General features: G+C 40.5%; 2 protein-coding genes across 7 annotated transcripts in view; one reads left to right on the top strand and one right to left on the bottom strand.

Moving 5' to 3' along the window:
- The window catches only part of LOC122560989, an 88,481-nt gene extending 80,952 nt beyond the window's left edge, over positions 1-7,529 (top strand). For both annotated transcript variants that reach the window (XM_043712231.1, XM_043712230.1), the window contains 3 exons: positions 993-1,099; positions 4,078-4,175; positions 7,343-7,529. In XM_043712231.1, the coding sequence (XP_043568166.1) occupies positions 993-1,099; positions 4,078-4,175; positions 7,343-7,363 (226 nt within the window). In that variant the 3' untranslated portion in view covers positions 7,364-7,529. The remainder of the gene's footprint in view (positions 1-992; positions 1,100-4,077; positions 4,176-7,342) is intronic.
- Positions 7,530-20,230: 12,701 nt separating this feature from the next.
- Positions 20,231-26,048, bottom strand: part of sfxn3 (sideroflexin 3) — a 55,475-nt gene continuing 49,657 nt past the window's right edge. For all 5 annotated transcript variants that reach the window (XM_043713083.1, XM_043713081.1, XM_043713080.1 and 2 more), the window contains exon 11: positions 20,231-21,728. In XM_043713083.1, the coding sequence (XP_043569018.1) occupies positions 21,632-21,728 (97 nt within the window). In that variant the 3' untranslated portion in view covers positions 20,231-21,631. The remainder of the gene's footprint in view (positions 21,729-26,048) is intronic.

Raw genomic sequence — 26,048 nt, 5'->3', positions numbered from 1 at the left:
ATTAATGAGTCATGACAGGGCTACCAGGAGAGGCTGATTTCTGGTCATCTATCTCTGTTAATACAGTTCACAGGTGGCCTCTTTATGAACAATGTTTTTTTTAGTTGCTGAGCAGCAATTAAAAGAGATCAGAATTGGGCAGTACTTCATAACCAGGGAAAGTAGAAGGGCCAGGAAATAGTGCACATTGAGATCCAGCAGATGAAGGGAAGTGTTTGGATGGCATGTGCCATTTTTTGTATGTAACATTACATGACTTCATGTGCATCATCTTGAGTTCTTCCTTAAGTCTTTGTCAGACTGCAAACTCCATTGCCAGGCCTCCAGTTGAGGTAATAAGCAGCAGAACCTTTGAGGATTGTATGGTCATGACTGCTGTAAACCATTCATCAATTTCCTTGCTATTGGTTTACTTACAAGGAAAGTTGTCTAGCAGAATGGGTCACGTCCCTATCTCTGAACTAGAAACCCCTGGTTCCACTCCAGGACTTGATGGCTGGGGCAATGCATCGTAACGTGTCAAACAGATCTATTATCAAACTGCAAATCCTTCCAATATTGTGACAATGGCAGGCAATAAGAGCAGGAGGGATTCCTGAGCACCAGTGTGAGGGACCATCTCTATCACACAAACATAGAGGATAGGAGCAGGAGTAGGTCATTCGGCCCTTTGAGTCTGCTCTGCCCTTCAATAAGATCATGGCTGATTGTCCACCTCAGAACCCTGTTCCTGCTTTCTCCCTTTGATCTCGTTAGCCTTATATTTAACTCCTTCTGGAAAATGTTTTAGCCTCAACCATTTTCTGTGCCAGTGAATTCCACAGGCTCACCAGTCTCTGGGTGAAGAAATATCTGCTCATCTCAGACCTAAATGGCCTACGCTTGAAGAATGACCTCTGGTTCTGGTCCTATTCAGAGTTCCAATCTACAACATGCAGGTAAATGTAAATGCTGCCACATTCCCCATGGCTTACTCTGATTGTTCTACATAGGAACCATCAATACAATGCTCTCCGGATGGACAAAAGCCAGAAATACACCAGCAATTTTGTGCAACCGTATGTTATACCAAAGCCCAGTCCATGCATCAAAGAATTGGGTAAGAAAGACCATTTCCTTATTCTAAAGACTCTTGCAAATGGGTTTTTAAAAAAAATCAAAGATCTGCGAATGCTGGACATCAGAAACAAAAACAGAAATTGCCGGAAAAACTCGGGTCAGGCAGCATCTGTGGAGAGAAAGCAGAGTTAATGTTTTGGGTCCAATGACTCTTCTCCAGAACAGAGCAGTTCAGAATGGGCTAGTTCTGAGGAAGGGTCACTGGACCCAAAATGGTAACTTTGCTTTCTCTCCACAGATGCTGCCATACCTGCTGAGTTTCTCCAGCAATTTCTATTTTTGCCTCTTGCGAAGGGTCTTGGATGTGTAACTTCAGACTAGTTTACTTCTCTATCAAAGGAACAAAGTGAAAACTTGCTGTAGTTCTCCCTAAAACTGAAATGCACTGCAAAAGCAGGAAGATTGGCTGAAATATTTCTATTGTTGGGACCTAAACTTTCCTAAAAAGACAGAGAATTGATGCTTGGAGCAGCAATGAGACAGCTCACCTTTTACTGTAAGAGATTGAAAATTTATTCCCTGCTGCTCAGAACTGGTAAGTCAAAACTGCGCAGTGTTCTAGTTCACACAAGGTTGAGAGATTCTGGTGAAGACCGAGGTGGGGAAGAGTAAATGGAAGTGAAGAGGCAGAAGAAGCAAGGATGGAAGAGGAGGAGCAGAGAGGATGAGGAAGGTAAGGCAGAGTAAAGTAGACAGGTGATATGAGAGGAAGGAGGACAGGGACGAGACAAAGGTTGGGCTCAGGAAGAAAATGGAAGGTTGGGAAAATGGAAAACGTGAATAGGGGAAGGCTGGGGGGGGGGGGGGGGTGTTGCAGAGGGAGAAGCCAGTGGAGTTAAAGGGTTTCAGGGAGGGGTGAAGGTAATTCATCATCTATTTTTCCCCAGTGTGTATCAGCCAACCCATATTGAGTACATGGACCTGTGAGAGGCAAAAGGAATTCTGTCAAAGCGTCTTTTCCTGACTGCTACACAGCAACCCCTGCTGTAAGTGTGACTATGGGAGTGGATAACTTCCTCACTCCTAGTCAAGGGCTAATAGACACTTGGGCAATGAACTGGAACCATTTCTCCATAAGGGAAACAGGACAGCAGAGAAAACAAAAAGAAACCTTGGAAGATTCAGGGCCCATTTTCTGACTAAAGGAAGAATGGACATAGGTTTGTTGAGATCCACAGCACAGAAAAAGGCCCTTCAGCCCATTGAGTTTGCATTGGTCAAAAGCACCCACCTGACTATGCTGATCCTGTTTTCCAGCACTTGGCCCAAAGCCTTGCAAATACACATCGCAGCACTTCTTCAATGTGATAAGGGTTTCTGCCTGTCCCACCCTGACAGGCAGGGAATTCCAGGTTCCCATCAGCCTCTGGGTGGAAAGGTTTTCTCTCACATCTCCTCTAAACTCCTGACCCTTACCTTAAATCACTGCCCCCCATGTATGGGAATAGTATAAAAACACAGAACAGAGCAACAGTAGACCACTCAACCCTTCGGTCCTAATCCACCATTCGTTAGATTATAGCTGATCTGTACCTCAATTCTCCAACCTGCCTTTGTTCCCTTAATACTTCAGCTGAACAAAAATCTTATGAATTTCAGTTTTTCCATTTTCAAATGACCCCTTCAACCACAAGAACCTTTTTAAGGAGAGAATTCCAGATTCACTGCAGTGTTTCCCTGAATGGGGAATGGGGAATGCGTATCGAATGTTCATGCTATCACGTTTTGTTCTTTGCTGCACTTTTTTAAACTGAAAGTATAACTCCATCTACTCCATAACTCCATGTCCCATTCAAACCTGCCAGCACAGGGACAGAGTTCTAGTCATGTTAATTGTGGATTTCATCATTGACTTGGACACCTAGTTCCTAATGAAATATATCCACCTGAGAAGTTAGATGAAGATTTGGTTTAACATCTCTCTTTCAGGATGACAGTCCAGGAGTTATTTACTACTGTACTGGAATATCAGAGACCACATGATACCTTTGAGACTTGAACCCATGACCTTCCAAAGCTGAGCTGTCAGCACAGTCATTGAGTCAAGACCTTGTGTTTGAGTTACACCACTGGAGGAAGTGGTTACGATCGATCCTATTGACCTCAAACACCTCAATTAGATCATCCCATAATCTTCTACACTGAAGAGAATACAAACCCAGATATACATCATGTTCTCATTATTTGACCCTTTTAAATTTGCTGACAATTCTGGTGAATCTGTGCCTCACCTTTTCCAAGGCCAATATGTTCTTCCTGAGATGTGAGGTGCAGAAGTGAATGCATCATCCCACCCAGACCTTCCTGTAGCTGTGACATAAAGTCCCTGTGACCACTAACATCCTAATGCCAAGGATCAATCTTTTTAGCGATAGCATCATAGTATCCCTACAATGCAGAAAGAGGCCATTCAGCCCATCGAGTCTGCATGGGCTTCCCTGAAAAGAATTGCACCCAGACCCCCATTTTATTCCTGTAACCCTGCATTTTCCATGACTAACCCATCTAGTCTACACATCCCAGACACTATGGGCAATTTCCCATGATCAATCCACCTAACCTTTCCAACTTTGGACCGTGGGAGGAAACCGGAGCACCCGGAGGAGACTCACAGGGAGCAGGTGCAAACTCCACACAGTCACCCAAGGCTGGAACTGATCTCAGAGCTCTGGCACTGTGAGCCATCCGGTCACCCTATGTTACCTGCACCTCTGTAGCTGATGGGACCTGAACCCAGGACTTCTGGTCTAAAGGTAGTGATACTACCACTGCTGCACAAGAGTGCCTAATGTCCATGTGAGATGATAGGCATGCAGCAAAGTGACCTAACAACTAGCCTCCTTTACATCACAGTCCACCAACATTAAAAACCATCAATCCAACAGCTTTTTAAATTACTTTTTTGAATTTGCTAACGCCATGTCATGTGGTCTGATGCTCATATTCATTTTTATGCAGATAATGTGTCTTTGGATTCAACATATGCAGTTCCTGCTTCTCTCCGCTTAAATATTCCCAGTACTCCAGTCGAAACAGACCCAGATGAAATCTATGATGTGAGTGCGTGTTTACTATTCACTAATAATGTACCCAATGAATTGGAAAGCAATGGATTTAATACATACTGACTGTTTGAACACAGGACATAAGTAGTTGGTTCACTCAGAAGCCACTCCTTCTTCATCATGTTTCACTATTTATTTAGTCCATGGAGAATATTTCAGTTGGCTTTGTGTTGTAAGAGTGACAGAGAGCTAATTTAGTTCTGATTAAGCCTATCTGAGGTAAGAACTGAGCACTTTAGTCAGCTGTTGCTTGATACAGATTTTTTTTAGATTTAGATCTATAGATTTAGATTTGATTGTCACATGTACTCAAGTACAGAAGCATAGGAGTACAGTGAAAATTGTATAATGTCACCACACACAGTGCCATCTCAGGTTCAAAGGTGCCTACGTACAAAAAACTTAGGTCCAAATAGTAAAATAAACAAAGTTTAAAAAGCTTCATTGAGTAAGTAGAAAAGCAACTTTGAAAAACAAAAATCACAAAAATCATCAGTATGTGATTTTGAAATGGGTTATTTTGACATGACATTTCGGTTAAGTTTTCTCCATTGATTTCTAGAGGGTGTAATGGAGGATTTAATCATCTGCTTTAAGAATTTTCAATTCATTCTCAACTCCAAAGGCCAACACCAGTAATTAATGATTTAGGATTTAAATTCTTCTGAGCAGCATATTGAAATTAAGATTTTGAAAATGAAAATTACAAGTAATATGCTCAATAAAACTTATTCAAATTAAATGATATGGAACTAAATTAAATTGATAGGCCTTGAATTTAGAATGAGATATATTTTAATTATTTTAGCATTTGGTTTTGGAATGAGTGTCCTGAACTTTGATTTTCTCTGATCAAATATTGACAGTTTAGTCACGATGAATTTACTCTTCAACAGTTGTTGTTTCCAACAACTTAATGACTTCTGGCTTAGCATTCTCAATGTTCCATTTACCTCATGATGTGGAGGTGCCAGTGTTGGACTGGGGTGGGCAAAGTTAAAAATAATCACATAATGTCAGATTATAGTCCAACAGGTTTATTTGGAAGTACAAGCTTTTGAGCGCTGCTCCTTCGTCAGAAAGCTAGTTACTCACAATGTAACCTGTAGCAACAAAGAGTCATAGAGCATGGAAACAGATCCTTTGGTCACACTGTCCATGCTGACCATAATCCCAAACTAAACCAGTCCCACCTGCCTGCTCCTGGCCCATATCCCTCCAGATCTTTCCGATTCATACATTTATCCAAATGTCATGTAATCATACCCACATCCACCACTTCCTCTGGAAGTTCATTCCACAAATGAACCACCTTCTGTGCAAAAAAAAATGTTAACGTAATAAACTCCACCTTTTTAACTACCAACTGGTATTCCTCTACTCCACAAAACTGAGCAGGATCTGTAAATGCCTACACTGAAGAGGATGGTGGTCACAAGCCTACCCCATGGTGAACTGCAGTCTCCATTCAGATGCACAAATAACATGTTAGGGAATGGTATGAATTTGATTTGAGCATGCAACTGACACTTTATACTTGTGTTTACAATTTTGCAATGGATGCGGGGGAAACCATCATATCAGTGAATGATACAGCACGGACAGGCCATTCGGCCTATCATACTTATGCAGCTTATGAAAGAACAATGCAAATCAGTGCCACTCACCTGCTCTTTCGGTATACCCCAGCAAATTATTCCATTTGTTATTATCCAATTCCCTTTTGAAAGTTATTGTTAAATTAGCATCCATCACAAATTTCAGGGAGTGCGTTCAAAGTCATGGGAACTTTTGTTTTAATTCACTTGCCGGATGTGGGAGTTAATGGCTGGGCCCAGGATTTGTTGCCCATCCCTAGTTGCCCTTTGAGAGGGTGTGGATGAGCTGCCTTCTTGAATTGCTGCAGTCCATATACTGTAGGTAGACCCACAATGCCCTTACTGAGCAAATTCAAGATTTTTGAACCAGCCACAGTGAAGGAACAGCGATATATTTCTCAGTCAGAATTATGAATGCCTTGGAAGGGGTAGTGTTCCCTTCTAGATGAAAGTGGTTATGGGTGTGGCAGGTGTTGTTGAAGAAGCCTTGGTCTATTTCTGTAGTGTATCTTGTAGATAGTACACACTGCTGCTACTGAGCGTCAGTGGTGGAGAAAGTAGATGCTTGTGGATGTGGTGCCAATCAAGTGGCTGCTTTATCCTGGATTAGATTAGATTACTTACAGTGTGGAAACAGGCCCTTCAGCCCAACAAGTCCTCCGAACAGCAACCCACCCAGACCCATTCCCCTACATTTACCCCTTCACCTAACACTACAGGCAATTTAGCATGACCAATTCACCTATCATGCACAGTTTTGGACTGTGGGAGGAAACCGGAGCACCCAGAGGAAACCCATGCAGACACGGACAGAATGTGCAAACTCCACACAGTTGCCTGAGGTGGGAATTGAACCTGGGTCTCTAGCACTGTGAGGCAGCAGTACTACCCACTGTGCCACCATGCCGCCCAAGCTTCCCAAGTGTTGGTGTTGCACCCATCCAGGCAAGTGGGGAGTATTTCCTCACATGCCTGAGTTGTAGGCTTTCACTATAAAAAGAATTCCCTATTCTTTGCCAAGTCACCATTTATTGCCCATCCTTAATAGCCAAGGAGAAGATTGCAATGTGCTGCCTTCTTGACTTTCTGCAGCCCATGTTGTGGAAGATCATCTTTAGGAAGGGAGTTCCAGGAGTTTGACCCAGTTAGAGTGAAAAAATAGCAATATATTTCCAAGTTAGTGGCTTGGAAGGGACCTTGCAGGTGGTCGGTGTCACATACATTTGATGCCCATGCCCTACATAGAACAGAGAACATTACAGTGCAGTACAGGCCCTTCAGCCCTCGATGTTGCGCTGACCTGTGAAACCAATCTGAAGCCCAGCTATCCTACACTGTTCCATTTTTGTCCATATGTTGGAAGTCATGGACATAGACATCGTACCAAAAGAACATTAAAAAGCTTCTCCATGGCCTGTAAGAGATAGACATCAGGGAGAGCTGAGCTTTAAGAATGCAGACCTCCGAACACCCTGCAATACTGCTCTCGCACTTCTTGAATCATTGCCTGTGGAATTGTCATATCATAGAATTCAAAAAATAATGTTCATGGTTTGGCAGGTTCCACCACGAAGAATGTGATTCCAGAAAGTTCCGCCCAGGAAAATCCAGCAAGTTCGAGTTTAGGAGAAGCCAAGGAAACAATTACAGGGGGATCGATGGCATAAGTGTCATCTTATTAACTTCAAAGAATATAACGAGGAATCAACATCTTTAGATTTGAACAAACTGGAAAAGAACAAGAAGAGAGTGCTATCATTTCGTTACATGAATCCTGTATTTTAATGTCTTTGCTTATTATAGAGTTGCAATTTCAATAGTTACATATCTTCCATTTGTTTATCGTAAGGCTAAACTTTGGAACCGAAGTTCTCAGAAGTTAGACAGCCTCCAGCCATGTTCCTTTTGCATTTGTAGCTAGAACTGAATACTTAGGGAGAAAAAGGCTGGGAGATATTCATTATTCTTTCTTTGTTTTAAGCAATTTTCTTTGTTTAATTGCTTAAAAGGTAATTAGAAGTGCACTAACTTTGTTACCATATCCCAGAAAAGCTTATTTCATGAAGAAAGCAAAGTGCATTGTTTAATTCTTAATGGACTAAGTTGAGTAAAATCTGATTTCAGTTTTTAATTGAGCTACCATGGATGTGGAATAATTGCTTTTAGTTAATAGGATTCCATGACTCAACAAGAGGCACAGTGATCTGATGCTGAAATATTGTCTGATTTTGCTTCTTCTATTGCACACATACAAACAACAAATGGGACAGGATCTTAGCTTTTTCAATTCTTTCCTGGGATTGGAGACCAATGAACACCAACCACATTGCTGTGGGTATGGAGTCACGTGTAGGCCAGAGCAGATAAAGTTGGCAAATTTGTTTCCCTAAAGGACATTAGGGAACCAGGTGGGATTTTACAATAATTGATAACAGATGCTAGAATCATGCTGATTTGTTAATTACATTTTCAAATTCCAGCAGCTGCTATGGTGAGGTTTGAACTATGCCCGCACACTCAATTCCCCACCACCACATCACCATCTCCCCTCAATGAAGAACAAGTGAAAAGCTGCAGCTTTGTACAATTTTAGGACATAACTTAGAGCAATATGAGTGGGTGTAATGACGTAGATGTAACTGAAAGCTCATTGTATTATGGGAGAGCACTTGGGAGAGAATTGGGCCAAATGACCAGTTTCAATGTTATACACTTGATGTAATTCCATGCTCCTACTAGAACTGGTGTCAGGGAAACTACCTATACTGGAGTTAAACTTGAGTTATTACTAGATTGAGTACCAGGAAGGTACACGGAAGAATTCCTTGTAATAGAACATTTGTGGGCGGCACGGTGGCTGGCACTGCTGCCTCACAGCGCTAGAGACCCGGGTTCAATTCCCACCTCAGGCGACTGACTGTGTGGAGTTTGCACATTCTCCCCGTGTCTGCGTGGGTTTCCTCCGGGTACTCCAGTTTCCTCCCACAGTCCAAAGATGTGCAGGTCAGGTGAATTGGCCATGCTAAATTATCTGTAGTGTTAGGTAAGGGGTAAATGTAGGGGTATGGGTGGGTTGCGCTTCGGTGGGGCGGTGTGGACTTGTTGGGCCGAAGGGCCTGTTTCCACACTGTAAAGTAATAAAAAAAAAATCAGACTATACGATGCAACAATACCCCATTACCTTTTCCTTCATTGTATAAGTTTTCTTTAATATACATAAACAGCCCATCAAATCCACTCCAGTTCTATGCAAAAGCAGTTTGGGTTAGTCCCCTTCTTTTCACCATAGCTCTGACAATATTTTCTATTCAGCTAATTTCAGATGATCTAATTCCAATTGGAAAGTCACAGTACAATTTGCCTCCACCATGCATTCAGACGGTAATTACTCAAATGTGCAAAAACTGTTTTTGTTATGTTACCTTTGATTCTTCTGCCAATCACATTAAGTCTGTGTATTGTGGTTCTTAAACTTTCCACCAATAGGAACAATTTCTAACTCTATTAATACTACTCCGGACTTTGAATATCCATTAACTATGTTCTCAATCTTCTCCAAGGGGAATCTCCAATCTGTTATCACAACGAACACTCCTCATCCTGGAATCATTCTTGTAAATCATTCTTGTAAATGAATAACTTTACATTTCTCAGCATTAAATTCATCTGCCTATTCCACTAGCCTTCTATTGAGGCAAACTACTGTCCTAACAGTTTATAGTACTCAGTCACAGACTTTCATAGAAGCTATACAGTGTGGAAACAGGCCATTTGGCCCAACAAGTCCATACCAACCCTCTGAAGAGCATCCCATCCAGACCCATTCCCCTATCCTATTACTCTACATCTCCCCTACACATCCCTGAACACCGAGTAATTTAGCATGGCTAATTCACATGACCTGCACATCTTTGAACATTGGGAGGAAACCAGAGCACCTGGCGGAAAGCCCGCAGTAACAGGGAGAATGTGCAAACTCCAGACAGTCACCCAAGGCTGGAAATGAACCCAGGTCCCTGGCACTGAGGCAGCAGTGCTAAACACTGAGCCACTGTGCCACCCTAAAGTGTTTGAGTGTTATATATAAATCCTGTAATGTGCTCTGTTTACCCAAGTCAACATTAATATATATCAAGAAATGCCTGGATCCTTACACTAAACCCTGAAGATCTATCTACACATTTTACTCTCTGAAAAAAAGTTTCTTGTCACCCAGCCAACTTTGCATACATGGTGTGATTGTCCTTTTAATCCATGGCTGAAAGGTAGCATTTTATCAAATGCTTTTTGGAACTCAATCTACATCACACCAACCACATGACCCTCATCAACCCTCCCTGTTACCTCATCAATGACAGTTAAACAAAATTTGCCTTTAACACATCCATGCTGGCTTTCCATAATTCATCCGGAATTGTCAAAAATGACTGTTAATTTTGTCTCAGACTATCATTTCAAAAGCCTTCCCCACACCCCCCAAGGTAAAACTGACCTTGGCAATGCCAGGTTTATCCTTATCCTTTTTTTAAATAAACGTCTAAGATTTACAATATGCATACTTTTGATACTACCCTAGGCTTTGAGGATTAGAAAATTAATCTCATTTTCACTCATACATCCCTCAGATATTGGAATGTAGGCCTTCCCATGGAGAAAGTGAGGACTGCAGATGCTGGAGATCAGAGCTGAAAAATGTGTTGCTGGAAAAGCGCAGCAGGTCAGGCAGCATCCAGGGAACAGGAGAATCAACATTTCAGGCATAAACCTGAAGGGCTTATGCGCGAAACATCGATTCTCCTGTTCCTTGGATGCTGCCTGACCTGCTGCGCTTTTCCAGCAACACATTTTTCAGCAGTAGTCCTTCCCATCCCCGTCTTATCTTTAATTACAGCTCGGCTTATGCTCCACTGCAACATGTATTAGCCCGAGTATCATGGTGACCTGTTCTTTCACAATGACTTTGGCAAGGTCTTCATCCTTGATAAATACAGAAAGTAATCATTTCATACCTTGGTCATGCCCTTTGACTCCTTTGGATAGATGCTTCCGCAATATCCTGTACGTCTCTTTTTACTACTATTTTACCAATAAGCAGAGAGAAGAATTTTGAATTCTTTTGATATTAGCCACATGCTCACATTCACTTCTTGCCTTTCTTATTTCCTTTCTCACCACTTCTCTGAAGTTTTACACACAGCTGCTTCTCAATCCAACATGCATGATATCAATGCTTTACTTTTCGACTTGACTCTCTATCTCTTTGTCAACTGGAGCGCTTCGGCTCCGACTATCCTCATTTTTAAGAGCTGCTCATCTGGCACACTTGCCCCAGACCAATACAGTTGGAACAAAATAGCTAAGCATCTCCCACTTGCTCACAACCTTGCAATCTCTCAAAGTGGGCAAAAACATATACGCTGCAATTGCTGATACAGGAACCAAACTACATGCGTCTGTTTTCAATGCCGGCTCTTTCAGGGGAGGAGTCCTCCTAATAAATTTATTGTAATCAAGGTAACGATTGAAACCACAGCCAACAGCTGTAGTTGCTGCATTGTCAGGCCCATGATCCTCCAGTTTGTTTATAAAACAGCTCTGTGGAATTAGACCCATGCGTCACATAATGATGGCAGCATCCCTATTTCAGGGCTATTCCACGAAAATTGAGGTAAGGCTGTGACAATCAGTGGAAGCAGAAACAGGGAATGAAGTGTGTTCATACGCTGATTCTTTCCTTTCGGGATAAGGGCCTCTCCTCTCTGACATTACTTTAAGGTCCCATCAGGTTTCTGAGCCGAGGCTTCTCAGTCCTGATTCTCACTGGCACGATTTCAGAATATGAAGCCAAATTCACGTTTCGTTAGCCCATTGTTAGCTCAAAAGGTACAGTATGAAGCTGATTATGAAATGCATACGAGCAATTTCATGAGCATTCAGTCCAGTCGAGGTTCACTCACCTAATACCAGATATACAGGGACTGTTATGAAGAGAGGGGGGTAGGTTGGCCCTGTACTCAATGGAATTTAGAAAAATGAGAGGCAACCTTATTGAACAAATAAGATTCTTAGGACACTTGACAAGGTAAGTGTAGAAAGGTTGTTTCCCCTTACCTGGATCAGAGGGTATAATCTCAGAATAAGGGTCACACATTTAAGACAGAGATGAGGAGGAATTTCTTCTCTCAGAGGGAAGAGAATCTGTGAAATTCTTTACCACAGACAGCTGTTGAGGCTGAGTCATTAAGTATATTCAAGGCTGTGATAGACATGTTTTAATCAGTAAGGGAATCAAGGGTTATGAGGAAAAGGCAGAAAGTGCCATTGAGGATTGTTAGATCTGCCATATCATTGACTAGAGGAGCAGACTTGATGGGCTGAATGGCCTATTTCTGCTACTCAAAATGCACTCTTGAAAACGATAGTTGATGTCAATACACTGTTGGAGGTGGAATCTTTGGACTGAGAGCTATATAAATACAAGAATGTTCTTCTCAAAGGCAAAAGGTGAACTTCTCTCTTCAATTATTACCACTTTGCTGCCTGATAAGATCAGTTGGAGTCAGTCTATGTCTTAATGAGTATACATTTATTTATTATATATATTAATAGGAATGTGTTAATTAAATATTTCCTATAAGAAACCAATTTCCTATTAACACATTTGATACCAGTTGCTATGTTGTTTTACATTACGGTACTTATTTGGACTTGTTTTTCAAATTACATTTCCTTATACAACAACAAATAATAAAATGACTTCATTGCCTGCTTTCTGTATTATGAGTGTTTTCATCCAGTTTGTAACACGTACAAAAGATAAGTTATTTTCTCAAATGACTGGGTTCTAACTCCAGAGATGAAAGGGTTTACAAAGCTATTGGAATATCACAGCAAAAACAATTAGAAACTACATAACACGAAAAGGGGGGGTGGGGGGAGAGAATTACACCATGGATTCTAAGCTTATTCAAATAAATGCTTGAATTACTTGCAGATTAGACACTAACGATTTTCTTTGGACAATGGGAATATGCAGTTCATTTGCTTCAATAACTGAGAAAATTATCTTCTTTTGCACCACCCTCTAAATATGACTTTTTTAGATGGACAGGGAAGAAAGCACAACTATTACTAATAAAAGAACCACAGGACCCAAACATCTGAATGCAGATACTGGCAGCGTGAACACAAGTTAAATTTTGATGATCAGGCAGCTCATTGTTTTGTGACTGCCTTAAATATTTGTCTGGCATACTTTCAACCATGTCAGTATTGTCCAGATTGTTTTTAAAAAAGTCAATGCATAGCCTGTATTGTCTCATTTCTTGAGGCATCAGTGGGATGTGGAGGTTTCAGTTATCAGTTGACTGGATGGTAAGATTGTGATAGTCATGCCAATAGTGTGGATTCAGTTCCTGCATCGGCTGAGGTTATCTTCTCAACCATTTCCCCTCACCTGAGGTGTGGTCACCCTCAGGTTAAACTACCATCAGTCCACTTACTCTAATTAGAGAGCAGCCCTACGGTCTGGTATGACTGTGGTGACTTTTCCTCGGAATGGATGCCCATTGAGAAACTCAGGATACTTACAAGGCAACTTAAAATTAAATTATCTTCCTAGATGCTATTTTGCCATTAAATGAGTACCATCCATAGAACTCACGGTGAGATAACCTTCATTCTAGGGGTAATATCTCTTGATGAATGATTAGCTCAAGCCAGGATTCCATCCCCACATGTTTGGGGGAGCATCTCCAGGGAATGTAACCACTCTGCAGGAACAACTATCGCTGTAGCCAGTTAACAAGGTAAGTGGGGAAGTTTTCACTGGAGATTAGAATTCAGAAGGGTAGGCATTTCAAGCCTGGTCCACCATTTGATATGATTCCTTCCCACTCCCCATAATGCCTTAACCCATGACTAATTGAAAAGCTGTCCATCCCCTCAGATGTATTGTGCTCTGGTGTCCACTAAACTCTGGAATGATTAGATTAGATTAGATTAGATTACTTACAGTGTGGAAACAGGCCCTTCGGCCCAACAAGTCCACACCGCCCCGCCGAAGCGCAACCCACCCATACCCCTACATGTACCCCTTACCTAACACTATGGGCAATTTAGCATGGCCAATTCACCTGACCTGCACATCTTTGGAGTGTGGGAGGAAACCGGAGCACCCGGAGGAAACCCACGCAGACACGGGGAGAATGTGCAAACTCCACACAGTCAGTCGCCTGAGGCGGGAATCGAACCCGGGTCTCAGGCGCTGTGAGGCAGCAGTGCTAACCACTGTGCCACCGTGCCGCCCACAAATGATGGATTCCATGACCTTTTGGGATAAGTAATTCTTCCTCATCTCTATGGATGATTGCACACGATGGTTCAAAAAGGCACCCACGAAGGAAGGGCACTCACTCAATAACCCACAAGACCAGAGAATACCAGCAGTGGTAGGCGAAAGCCATTCAGTGTCCATTAATTAGCCTACTTCCACACCATGCCACCCAATTTAAATCCCAACACCAACCTGCTCCTGGACGATAAAACTCCAGCTGTAGAACAATCTTCTTTCTTGAAGTGATAGCCATGAACCTACCCAGGTTCATTCAGATCATAAGCATACTTTTGATGAGTCACTCCAATAGATTTTTCATTATTCTACATATGACATACAAGCCTATGCACCACAAGAATGTAACCAGTCTAATAAATTCTAGCAAAAGCCTTTGTTGAGCATATGGATAAAAACATCCCAACAATGACAGATCAGTAAGCCTAAGTTTATTACCCACTTTCTTTTCCCTGGATATATCTATAGAACTTGCACCATTGCTCAATCTTTTTGGCTTGAAGTTAAACAGAAACCAACTTTCCAACACCAGCCCATCAACACAATATTCCTGTAAGGAGTGAGCAGCCCAACTTGCTTCTTCATTGCAACTCTTAAACCGGAACATAGAGAAGGACGAATTTGACAGAAGTGGCTGTTGCATGTGATGCAACATCAGAAACAAACAGCCAAAAAGATACACACTGAAGCTTAATCTAGATGGTAGTATTAAATACACATGGGAAGATTCAGTACACTTGGAACATAAAAAGGTGTCAATGAGGTAATCTCAATGTCACCCTTCACATTCCGTGTTTACTTTGTCTGTGGAACATGATAATAGTGGAATTTACATTCAACCTTCTGTTTTGCTATGTGCTGCTTAGGCATGAGCCTGAGTCCTTACTGCAGGCATTTCCAACTACTCATTCTGCCTGAACCGTTTCATCTCAATGCTCTGAGAGGTCATAGCATTTCAAAATAACATTCCAGTACTGACTAGTGCACTGGCAAGCAGAGGCATCAGTACTTTCTTACCCAAAGAAAACTGGGCAGCAATCTTCCCTAAAATGCCAGGTGAGTTCCAACAATGGTTGAGAAAAATCACTAATTCGTCAACTGAATCCAACACTAAAATACCAGCTTCTGAAACTGGGTGACAGCGTAGAGTTCCTAATGTGTTGCTTCTGGAGCACCATTTAGCATCCAGTACAGAAACAAAGGATTGGTGAAGCAGTCAAACTACAGCAGAGCACATTGCCTCAAGTCTACTTTGTCTGCACATGCCATCCAATGCTTCAGACACTTGTATACTCAAAGAATTCCCACGAGAAGGGCTGTTACTACATTTGAGATTGTACTCCTGAACATCCTTAGGCAAGCAGGAATAATAGAACAGTCACAAGCACCAGTTTTAAAATAGAATTTATTTCCTATACATTCAGAAAACACCACCACAATGTAACATATATAATTACATCAAAGTCTCTATCACACATACTTGTACGAATTGAATGACAGGATACCCCCAACAAACTCAAATCAAAGTAGACACAGCAACACAATGAATCATTAAGTTAAAGCAGGAATACGTGATATTGTTAAATAAAAACCGGAAGAACTCTGGATGCTGTAGATCAGAAACAAAAATAGAAATTGCTGGAAAAGCTCAGCAGGTCTGGCGGCACCTGTGGAGAGAAATCAGAGTTGATGGTTCAGGTCGAGTGACCCTTCCTCAGTTGACTGGTGGATGTCAGAGGTTTCTGCCATAATTCCAGAAAACTATCTACCCAAATGGAAGAACATGCTTAGTGGAAACCCAGGACTTTCCAAAATGAAATTGTGTAAGAATCAATGGGAGAACTGTCCTTGCGTCATTGGTGTTTTGCTAACTCCTATTTGAATAGTTCTAACACCTCTTAATACAATGAATATTCAAGAGGAATAGATTTTACATTTCTACTTGATCAGTTATAATTTTGTATTACTAGTCAACCAGAGTATACCTTTGTAATTCCACTAACAAATTCTTCATCAACGCTATTATGGAGAGCAGGTTTCATTATCCAACACAACAGTTCAGAGCTTCTATAAAACCTCAAATAATGGAATACACCAGGTATTTCCTCATTAGTATCAATCTCAAATTCTTAACTGCTCTTCTAGTATGGCTTAGAAAGTTCACTCAAGGCAACGAGGGATAAGCAATAATTGCCAACCATGATAGCACTGCATGATTCTATTTTGGATAGATGCTGCAAAATGGAACTTATGCCAGTGAGCTTAGCCTTTGGAGTGTAAGGTCAAGCTCATGACAAAAATGTTATGGCAAAATAACTCTTCTTATCCATCCTGAGACAGTCACCTCAAAATCTAGGTTCTGCTTCTGGCAGTTAGAGGGTCTTGCATTATATTTTTTAAAAATTCCAGTTCAGGAGTTACTGAGTTAATCTCACTTTTGGAACACTTGTAAAGCAATTAACATGATATGAATTGTTTGTGCCATCACTTGCACAATGAGTTGAAAAAGAATTAAATAAAAAAAGTTGTAGGAAAATCTAATCCACAAATAATAAAGCACTCAAGTATATGTTGCACTTGAGCTGATCTCCAAGCTGCTCCAATAACCATTCAGTGGTTATAATGCAGCAGTATGTCTTTGACATTTATTTCTAACAAGTTTTACATTAAATGTTAAATATAACTAATAAAAATATTTACAGAGGGAGAATTAACATTCTCCTGATTGTGTAGACAGTGTTCAACTTCCTTCTGGGAACTTTTATTTGTTTTCATTCAAATTCTTATAAAATAATTCAGGGTAAAGAGCTCTGTGCTAAGATTTGCACACACTGGATTGCAGGCCTTGGAACTTTTCATCAATGAAAAATAAAGATCTGCAACGGAAGTGCTCAGTATTTTAAACCATCCTGAACAGAGACAAGGAAGGTTTTAGTGGAAATCAAAAAGTGGAGTGACAGCCATCCTGAGCTGACACTTGAATAGTTCGAACTGCTTAATATAAATCAATATTCAATATTAGTAGATATTGCTTTTCCCTTTGATCAGCTGCAATTTTATTTGCATTTTTATTAACTTAAAGCTGTAACCTTAAAACCTCCAAAGTCTTTACAGATTTTTCAGCTGTATTTTCAGAGGAACTTGCACACATTTAACAAATAATGTTTAAAGTGGAATTAATATTCTTTGGCATTGCAATGCTTATACTAAGAAATGGGCTTAAAGGTTAAGCAACTTGCTTAATCTTGGTCCTTTAGTCTCGGTGTTTTTGGGGAGGGAAATGCTACCCACTGGTAGTTCTCTTTGATGAGAAGTGGAAAGGGATAAAGGCAAGGGTGTGGCCTCCAAATCCTCACCACAGCTGAACATCATTCATTCATTCATTCATTCATTCATTCAGAGAGAGAGAGACACAGAGAGAGACAGAGAGAGAGAGACAGAGAGAGAGAGAGAGAGACAGAAAGGAGTCTCACATCAGCCTGGGCTATGCAAAAAGCAGATTTCCAAAATGGAGAGGGGCACCTTCTTTAGTCAGCAGTTTGAGTTTTGTTAACCCAGTGAGAGAGCCCTTTGTTCCTTAGTGTGTAGATTCAGAACCTACCAGCCTAGAATGCAGGCAGGTTAATGTTCAGAGAGAGAGACAGAGAGAGAGAGAGAGAGACAGAAAGGAGTCTCACATCAGCCTGGGCTATGCAAAAAGCAGATTTCCAAAATGGAGAGGGGCACCTTCTTTAGTCAGCAGTTTGAGTTTTGTTAACCCAGTGAGAGAGCCCTTTGTTCCTTAGTGTGTAGATTCAGAACCTACCAGCCTAGAATGCAGGCAGGTTAATGTTCCCTATGTCAGAAAAAGCTTCAGAGTAAACTCTAGATAGCCACTTTATTCATTAGTTCTTAATGCTTAGTCTTACATAAACTCAAAACAGAAGTGACTTTATTAGATTGGAGTGTATTTAAAAAACAATTCTGGAGAACATCCTGATACAGAGTATGGAAAATTAATATTTTAGATAATTTACATATATTTAGGGGATGTTTAGGAGAGGCAATGACCTAGTGGTATTATCACTGGCCTGTTAATCTAGAGACCTAGGTAATGTTCTGGGGATCTGGATTTGAATCACTCACCGCTGATGTTGGAATTTGAATTCAATAAAAATCTAGAATCAGGAGTCCATGAATTCATTGTCAATTGTCAGAAAAATCCAACTGGTCCACTAATGCCCTTCGGGAAGGTAACTGCCATCCTTACATGGTCTGGCCTACATGTGACTCCAGAATCTCAGCAATGTGGTTGACTCTTAACTGCCTTCTGGGCAATTAGGGATGGGCAATAAATGCTGGCCCAGCCAGTGACATCCTCATCCCATGAATGAATTAAATAAATATATAACTAAGTCTTCAGATATCTTAACTGTGGTTAAAAAATGCATTATATGTCATCTCAGGCTGTTGCTTCTGCCACTGCTGCTGTTCTCAGTTGGATTTCACTTTATTTTACTCAAAGCCTTTAAAGTTATAGACTGAAATTAGAGGTGAGTTTTAATGCCCAGGATATAAACCTATTATGAAGTAGCCAGCTTCAGGCACACATCCTTTCATGAGCATCCTAAATCATAACTGGAGTAAATGTCTGGTTACAATACAACTGATATCTACAAGATTCTTAAGAATGATTTCCTAATTTTCGCAAGTGATTTTTACCATTTCCTCATATTGACTATACTATATAGGTAACTATACTAAACAGCCAATAATGCAAGTGTCTCTCAGTCATTCACATTCATTATCCAAATGACTAATTTTAAACAATACATTTTTTTCATGAAACTAGCAAGTGTAGAATTTTCAGAAGCACTTCTAGATAACTTAGTTGGTATGCACTTGGATACAGGCAGAAACTTTAACAAGACCTAGTATCCGTGCCAGAATGTGCACTGTAGAGAGGTCACCTATTCTCATCTGAAGTTTGGGACCCTATATATGTCCATTTGATTTTCAGCATGTCTGAAAATATATTGTTCTCAAGATGCTCTAACTTGTTTCTCGATATGATACTTACTCCATGGTGGTATTTCTTCACACCCCTGACATACATGAAATTCAAGAACAGCAGGAACAACATTCACCTTACCCTGAACCCAATGACTCTCTGGTAGCTACTCCTGTCTTAGTGGAATAAAATATATTAATTCAATCAGCCACTGTTCAGATTTGCAATTTGCATTGTTAGACTGAGAATAATCATTTTAAACAAAATTTAAAAGAAAGTTACCAAAACTTTGTTGGATACATATCCTGCAATATTTTTGAATTTTAGGCTTTTAATAAAGGATTTTTACATTACCTTGGTCTTCAAGTCTCAAATTATCTCCACCTAATACCATTTCCAATTTGTAGGCCAATTATAAATTCTATTACATGTTTATGAAGTTTAAATTATTGACCATTTTTACTGTTCATGGGACTATGCTGTGCACAGTTTGATTTCCATATTTGCAGCAGTGACTCACAGCACTAAAATAACTTTGGCATATTCTGAAGACATGATAACTGCTAATGATCAGCTTTCACTTAATTTCATATTTAATACAGAAATCATTACTTTTGCATAAAGCTTTTAAAAGTTTCTTCATAATTGCAAACATCTTACTGATGAAAGATATCCCGCCTTGAGAGATTCAGTGCTTACAAGGCATCAATAACAAAGACAAGAGTACTGCTGTGTCTTTTGCTACTCCAATGAAAGTGAGAGCACAATTTGAAGAAACAGAACATCTGAAAACATTTCCATTGCCACAAAAGGAGAACAGCTAACATTTTCTTGTGCTTTTAAGAATGAAGTGTGGTGTACTTGGTTTTGAAAAACAATGTGATAATGTCACAAGCAGATGACTGGTGACATTATATCAGTGTGAATTAATTGATTCACTACTGTCTGTGGCATCCATGTCTTCTTCATTACCAGAGTTTATGCCAGCATTAGGTCAGTCACTCTTTCATATATTTTAAACTTATGAGTTACAAAACTAAGGGCCAAGACAAAAATACAGTGTTTGCCATAATTCCAGACTAAGTTTTTAACAAAATTACAAGAGTCATTTTGATTTGAGATTTTTTACATGGAAGTGCAAGACTCTCATTACAGACATCAAGGTTAAAGAAATCTTGCCTGACGACTGCAACATGTTTAAAAAAGGTAGGTGATGCACTTTCAAGCATGCAAGCTGAACACCTCATCACGTCATCTGCAAAATATCTTCACGTTTAATGAATCTTAAAACATTTAACAAATCAGTATGTTTCAACATAAGCTTCTCATTTGAAGGAGCACCAAAAGGAGTCTTTTATATTGCCAGTCGAACCTTATTTTAGGTATTTAAAATAAGGTAGGTAGTTGGATGTGAATTCACAACTTAGAATAGAATGAAACAAGTGTTCCACATGGGTTCCTATTGGAATAGATTATGAAGCAAACTAAAAGCAGATGCAGAGGGGCACAGTTTCCCTAGTATGGCAGATAACTCCCATGTAAAGCTGTTTCAGTCCAGAGTAGCAGGCAAGTAAGCACCCTCTGAAATAGAGCAACATTACAATTGATGTTTATCGACCACAAACTACTATAGGGACACTGAACAACTGAAAGCATTTGAGTGCAAGAAAATTAAGTCATGAACAGCTCTCTGGGTGTGGAAAGCAGATGGAAGTTGAGTGTTTCTAAATTTGATTCTTGCGATCATGGGTTGGTTTAGGAGAATCATGGATTCCTGAGAGGCTGTAGAGGTAGGAAGATGTGTATTCAGCAACGCCATTAATGCATGGTGTGGAATTGACATTTTATTTCCCCTCTAAATAACTGGAATTATAAAATCTAATCAATTCTGTTTTGAAACCCAGAAGATCACACAAAAAATTCTTGGTTACTGGACAACCAATCCATACTTTAGATTCTACTTCACCATGCACCAACAAAATGCTCTAGTGTGCAAACACCTGTACAAGTCATACTGAATCTGAAAAAGGGGAGAATTGATGGAATTAAATGTCCAAATCATGGTGATAGTAAGGACTGCAGATGCTGGAAGTCAGAGTTGACAAAATGTGGAGCTGGAAAGGCAGAGCAGGTCAGGCAGCATCAGAGGAGCAGGAAAAATCGACATTTCAGAATGGACCCAGGGGAAACATCCTGATGAAGGATCCTGACCTGAAACATCAACTTTCCTGTTCATCTGATGCAGCCTGCCCTGCTGTGTCTTCCCAGCTCCACGTTTTCCATGTCCAATTCATGTTCTTTTTCTGGTTTTAGTGTAATTATCTCCTCAGCCTATACAAGGCAATTTCCCCATCACCCATCTGGTCTTCCAAGATGAAAAAAAACAGTTTCCGTGAAATGGGCAAATTCCAGGACAGTTATCACATACAACTTGAGAGAAGGTTACCGTTGCTGCCGCTGCTGAGTGGGATTGTTAACTATCTTGGCCATTTGCTTTGGTTAGAATCGTCTATAAACCCTTGTTGAAGTAAACTACATCAATGCCAGGGTAACTTGTCAAAATCCTATCTTGAAGTTCTGGTTCCAGGTGGGAGACCTTCATGGAGCTATGAAACGTAAGAAAAAACATACAATATAAATTGACAGTGACAAAGTTTCCTTCTTTCCTCTTCATGTTTTAATCCCACCTCATGAAATAAAACCTGCTAAATGAGCCCTGGGCAAGTAGGTCTTGGGCTTCAGCCAAGTGGAATCAGCAGAAATGCTTCACTGCGATAATCAGATTGATTCATTCTCTCAATTTTCTCCTCTGCCACAATCAATAATCAGCACAGAATTCCCCCACTGGGAGGAGGTGGGGAGGCCTGAGGCAACTGGAGGAAACTGAACCAGGTTTTTTGGGAATAGGCCACGTGAATAAATCTCTCAGAGTAAATGGTTTCCCAGTGAGCAAGCTCAGCTTCAACAATGAACGTCCCCGAATGCAATCATGGACAATAACACCAAATCATCTATTGAAACTTTAATTCTATGTTTTAAAGCAGGAATTACAGCAGCCAAACAAATGACTGTGGACATCAATTCAAGGAGACAAAGACCCTGAAACATTACACCTGATGAAATGCTAAGGAAACCTTAAAAGGATGGACTTAAATGCACCACAAACTGAAAAGTAATGTCCTCAGAATTATCTCAGACTGCAAACAAGATGGGAGAACAAACAGCAGTGTGGGTAGAAGACATGTTTTATATCTTCACTTTTTCAAGAATGCACATGAATGTAAATTTAACTATATTGTATGTGCGCTAGTGGGAGGTGATGTACTAGTGAGCTGATGTGTCACGTGTACAAGAATAGAATCAAGCACAAGGGTGTATTCTAGATGTAGATTTCCTCGCTGAGCTGGAAGGTTTGTTTTCAGATGTTTCATCACCATGCTAGGTAACATCAGTGAGCCTCCGGATAAAGCAATGGTTGTACGGTCCATTTCCTATTTATAGGAAGCCTATTTATTGGGCTTCCTTGAGTTGGTAATGTCATTTGCTGTTGTGACATCATTTTCTGTGATGTCGTTTCCTGTTCTTTGTCTCAAGGGGTCATAAGTGGGATCCAAGTCAATGTCTTTGTTGATGGAGTTCCAGTTGGAATGTCACGCTTCTAGGAATTCTTGTATGTCTCTGTGTTTGGCTTGTTCTAGGATGAATGTGCCATCCCAGTCAAAGTGGTGTCCTTCCTCATCTGTATGTAAGGATACTATTGAGAGTGGTCAGGTCTTTTTGTGGCTAGTTGGTTGATGTTCACGTATCCTGGTGGATAGTTTGTGGCCTGTTTGTCCAATGTAGTACTTATTACAGTTTTGCAAGATATTTTGTAAATGACAGTAGTTTTGCTTGTTGTCTGTATAGTGTCTTTCAAGTTCATTAGCTGCTGGTTTAGTGTGTTGGTGGGTTTGTGGGCTACCATGATGCCAAGAGGTCTGAGTAGTGTGGCAGTCATTTCCAAGGTGTCTTTGATGTAGGGAAGAGTGGTAAGGTTTCTGGACGTGTTTTGTCTACTTGTTTGGTTATGTTGCAGAGAAATCAGTGGGCTGGGTACCCGTTCTTTTTGAATACACTATACAGATACAGATACCACTTCAACTGGGAGAACACATCGATTCTAGGACAAGCCAAATAGAGACACGAATGAGAATTCCTAGAAACATGGCATTCCAACTGGACCTGTATCAATAAACACATTGACCATTGACTTGCATCCCGTTTACCACCCCCTGAAAAAACAGGAAATGACATCACCAACTCTAGGAACCGTAAACACAACTAGAATAGGGCCGAAATGTCTGAAAATGAACCTTCCAGCTCAGCGAGCAAACCCACATCCAGAACCTCAACCTGAGCTACAAATCTTCTCAAAACTCACAAATAAGGATGTGTATTGAAGGTCACAGTTGAAGAACTACCCTGTATTACAGATGAATGTCACTGAGTTACAGAAGCAAACTATCAGGACAAATGAATGTCCATCCACCAAAGCCAGGGAACCCAAAATCAAGTGCTCAACTATCTAGTACAATCAACTTTCTGTTATCTACTTTTCACAAACAACCCACAGGAACTGATCTGTCTACTTTTAAACTTATCTTTTTTAAACTCATTTCTAATCTGTATGTATGTGTTATAATATTACAAATTACTAAATGCAAGGAAGAGCAAGATCACTCTTTTTTTTAAACTCAAGAAAGCCTGATAAAACTGGCTCATTTTAAATCAATTTGATCTTGGAGAAAGGTTTTCACGGGGGAGGGGATTCTTATTAAGTTAATCTTGTTGCAACCAACCAAGGGAGCAGGTGAATCAAGCTGGGGAGCCATCTGAGAATCTCACAATTTGCCATATTATACCTGGAAATGTAATAATTTAGAAAAGCTCACCCAGGATCTGCTTGTAATACTGGCGTTTCCAGAACATAATGAGCTGTTTTAGAATATATCACTAGAATCTCTTACCCTGAAGCCTTGGCAATGGCACAACATAGCTAGGCTATTACAGTGAACAGGCTAATACAGAGTGATCAGTGGCCATGCTGCAAATTGCACGGGATTCACTAATCTAGTGATAATATCTAAATTTTCCTTTTAATAGCTTTTCATCAAAATAATCAGTATTGTTATCCTTGCCTTCATTCTCACCTTGCTTGCTGTAATTCCAGTATATTTCTTCTCATTTCAGGTTTCAAACATTTACAGTATTTTGCTTTCTGATATCTACTTATGGTTACTTGACATATCAAATGAAAACTGCCTATCACTGCACCACTACAGACAGAAGTGATATTGCAGTATGCATAGCACTTTTGCCCTCAGTTCAACATGCAAGTTTCCAGTAGAATGCTGCATTCTCACAAAGCAATTGAAATATAGAAAAAAGTAGGGAAGGGCGAGGATAATTTGCCTAGCTGTGAAGGAAATGCGCCTTTAGTGCTTCAATCTTTGAAGAGTGCACCGGGTCTATTCCAATGCTGAGGTAAGCAGATATCTGTAAACTGTTTTTTCAATAACTGATTGAAATCAAATTGGGAGAAAGTGAGGACAGCAGATGCTGGAGATCAGAGCTTAAAAATGTGTTGCTGGAAAAGCACAGCAGGTCAGGCAGCATCAAAGGAGCAGGAGAATCGACACGCCCAATGCCTTCTGCAAGATACTGTACCATCTACTCAGCTTGGCTAAGACAGGGAAGAGACAAAAAAACCTGCAGATGCTGGAATCCAAGGTAGGCAGGCAGGAGGCTGGAAGAACAAGCAAGCAAGGTAGCATCAGGTGGTGAAGAAGTCAACTTTTTGGGTGGAGAAGGATTACACTTAACTGAAGGATTACACCCGAAACATTGACTTCTCCACCTCTTGATGCTGCCTGGCGTGCTGTGTTCTTCCAGCCTCCTGCTTGTCTACCTAAGACAGGGATGAGCATGTCTGAGACTACTTTGTACCAAAATTCGCTGATCATCCAGGAATAGAGGAACAACAGAAATTTGTCCAGGAACACTGAACATCCATGGGGGAATGACACAATCCATGGTATACGTACTGTAGTTCTAAAAGGTATAATGTGCCCAATACTGACCAATTTCCAAAAATAAATTATACAAAGAGGGGAAAGGCCATTCAGTTGTTCATACTTGCTCCCATTCAATGGTAGATCTACATCCCAATTTCGTTGACCCATCTTGGCTCCATATCCTTCAATACCCTTTTTTAGCAGCCTAACATTCACTTGTTGAGCAGCAAATGTCTTTCAGAGATTTACAAGGGCTTTATGTTAATTTGCAATTTAACACACATCAGTTTCCACCTTTCCCTTCTGGATGCTTTCCCTGTCCAGAACTCAACCTTCCACTGGGGCTGAAACCAACTCTTAAATACAAAGACATCACCTACCTTCAGTCACCTTTGGAGTTATTCTTGTTTACCCTTAAAGGTATCTGTGTATCTAACATTAACAACCCTATACTGGCAAAAATGAATTAAGCCCTCTTAACATAATTGATTTTGAGCTGGTATCTACAGTTCTTTGGGATAAAGTTTACCATATATCTATCACCTTTTGGGTGGTAAAGAACTGTTTCCTATATGCACTCCTGAATATCCTCAATCGTTTTAAGATTAGGTCCCCTGCTTTTCAATTCCCTCAGCAGGTGGACCTCTTCTTCTCTATCTACCTAGAAATTATTTCCAAAATCCTAAAGTGATGGAACAGTTAGCGACTTTTGAGAAGATCTGTAGTTCAGGTTGAGGTTCTGGATGTAGATTTACTCGCTAAACTGGAAGGTTCGTTTTCAGACATTTTGTAATATGGTAACATCATCAATGAGCCTCTGGATGAAGCACTGGTGGCTTGGCCCGCTTTCTATTTATGTGTTTGGGTTTCCTT

The sequence above is a fragment of the Chiloscyllium plagiosum genome, chromosome 22 (genome assembly GCF_004010195.1).
Source record: "Chiloscyllium plagiosum isolate BGI_BamShark_2017 chromosome 22, ASM401019v2, whole genome shotgun sequence".
Taxonomy (NCBI): domain Eukaryota; kingdom Metazoa; phylum Chordata; class Chondrichthyes; order Orectolobiformes; family Hemiscylliidae; genus Chiloscyllium; species Chiloscyllium plagiosum.
Note: the sequence above shows the minus strand (reverse complement) of the source record. Positions and strands in the feature narration are given on the sequence as shown.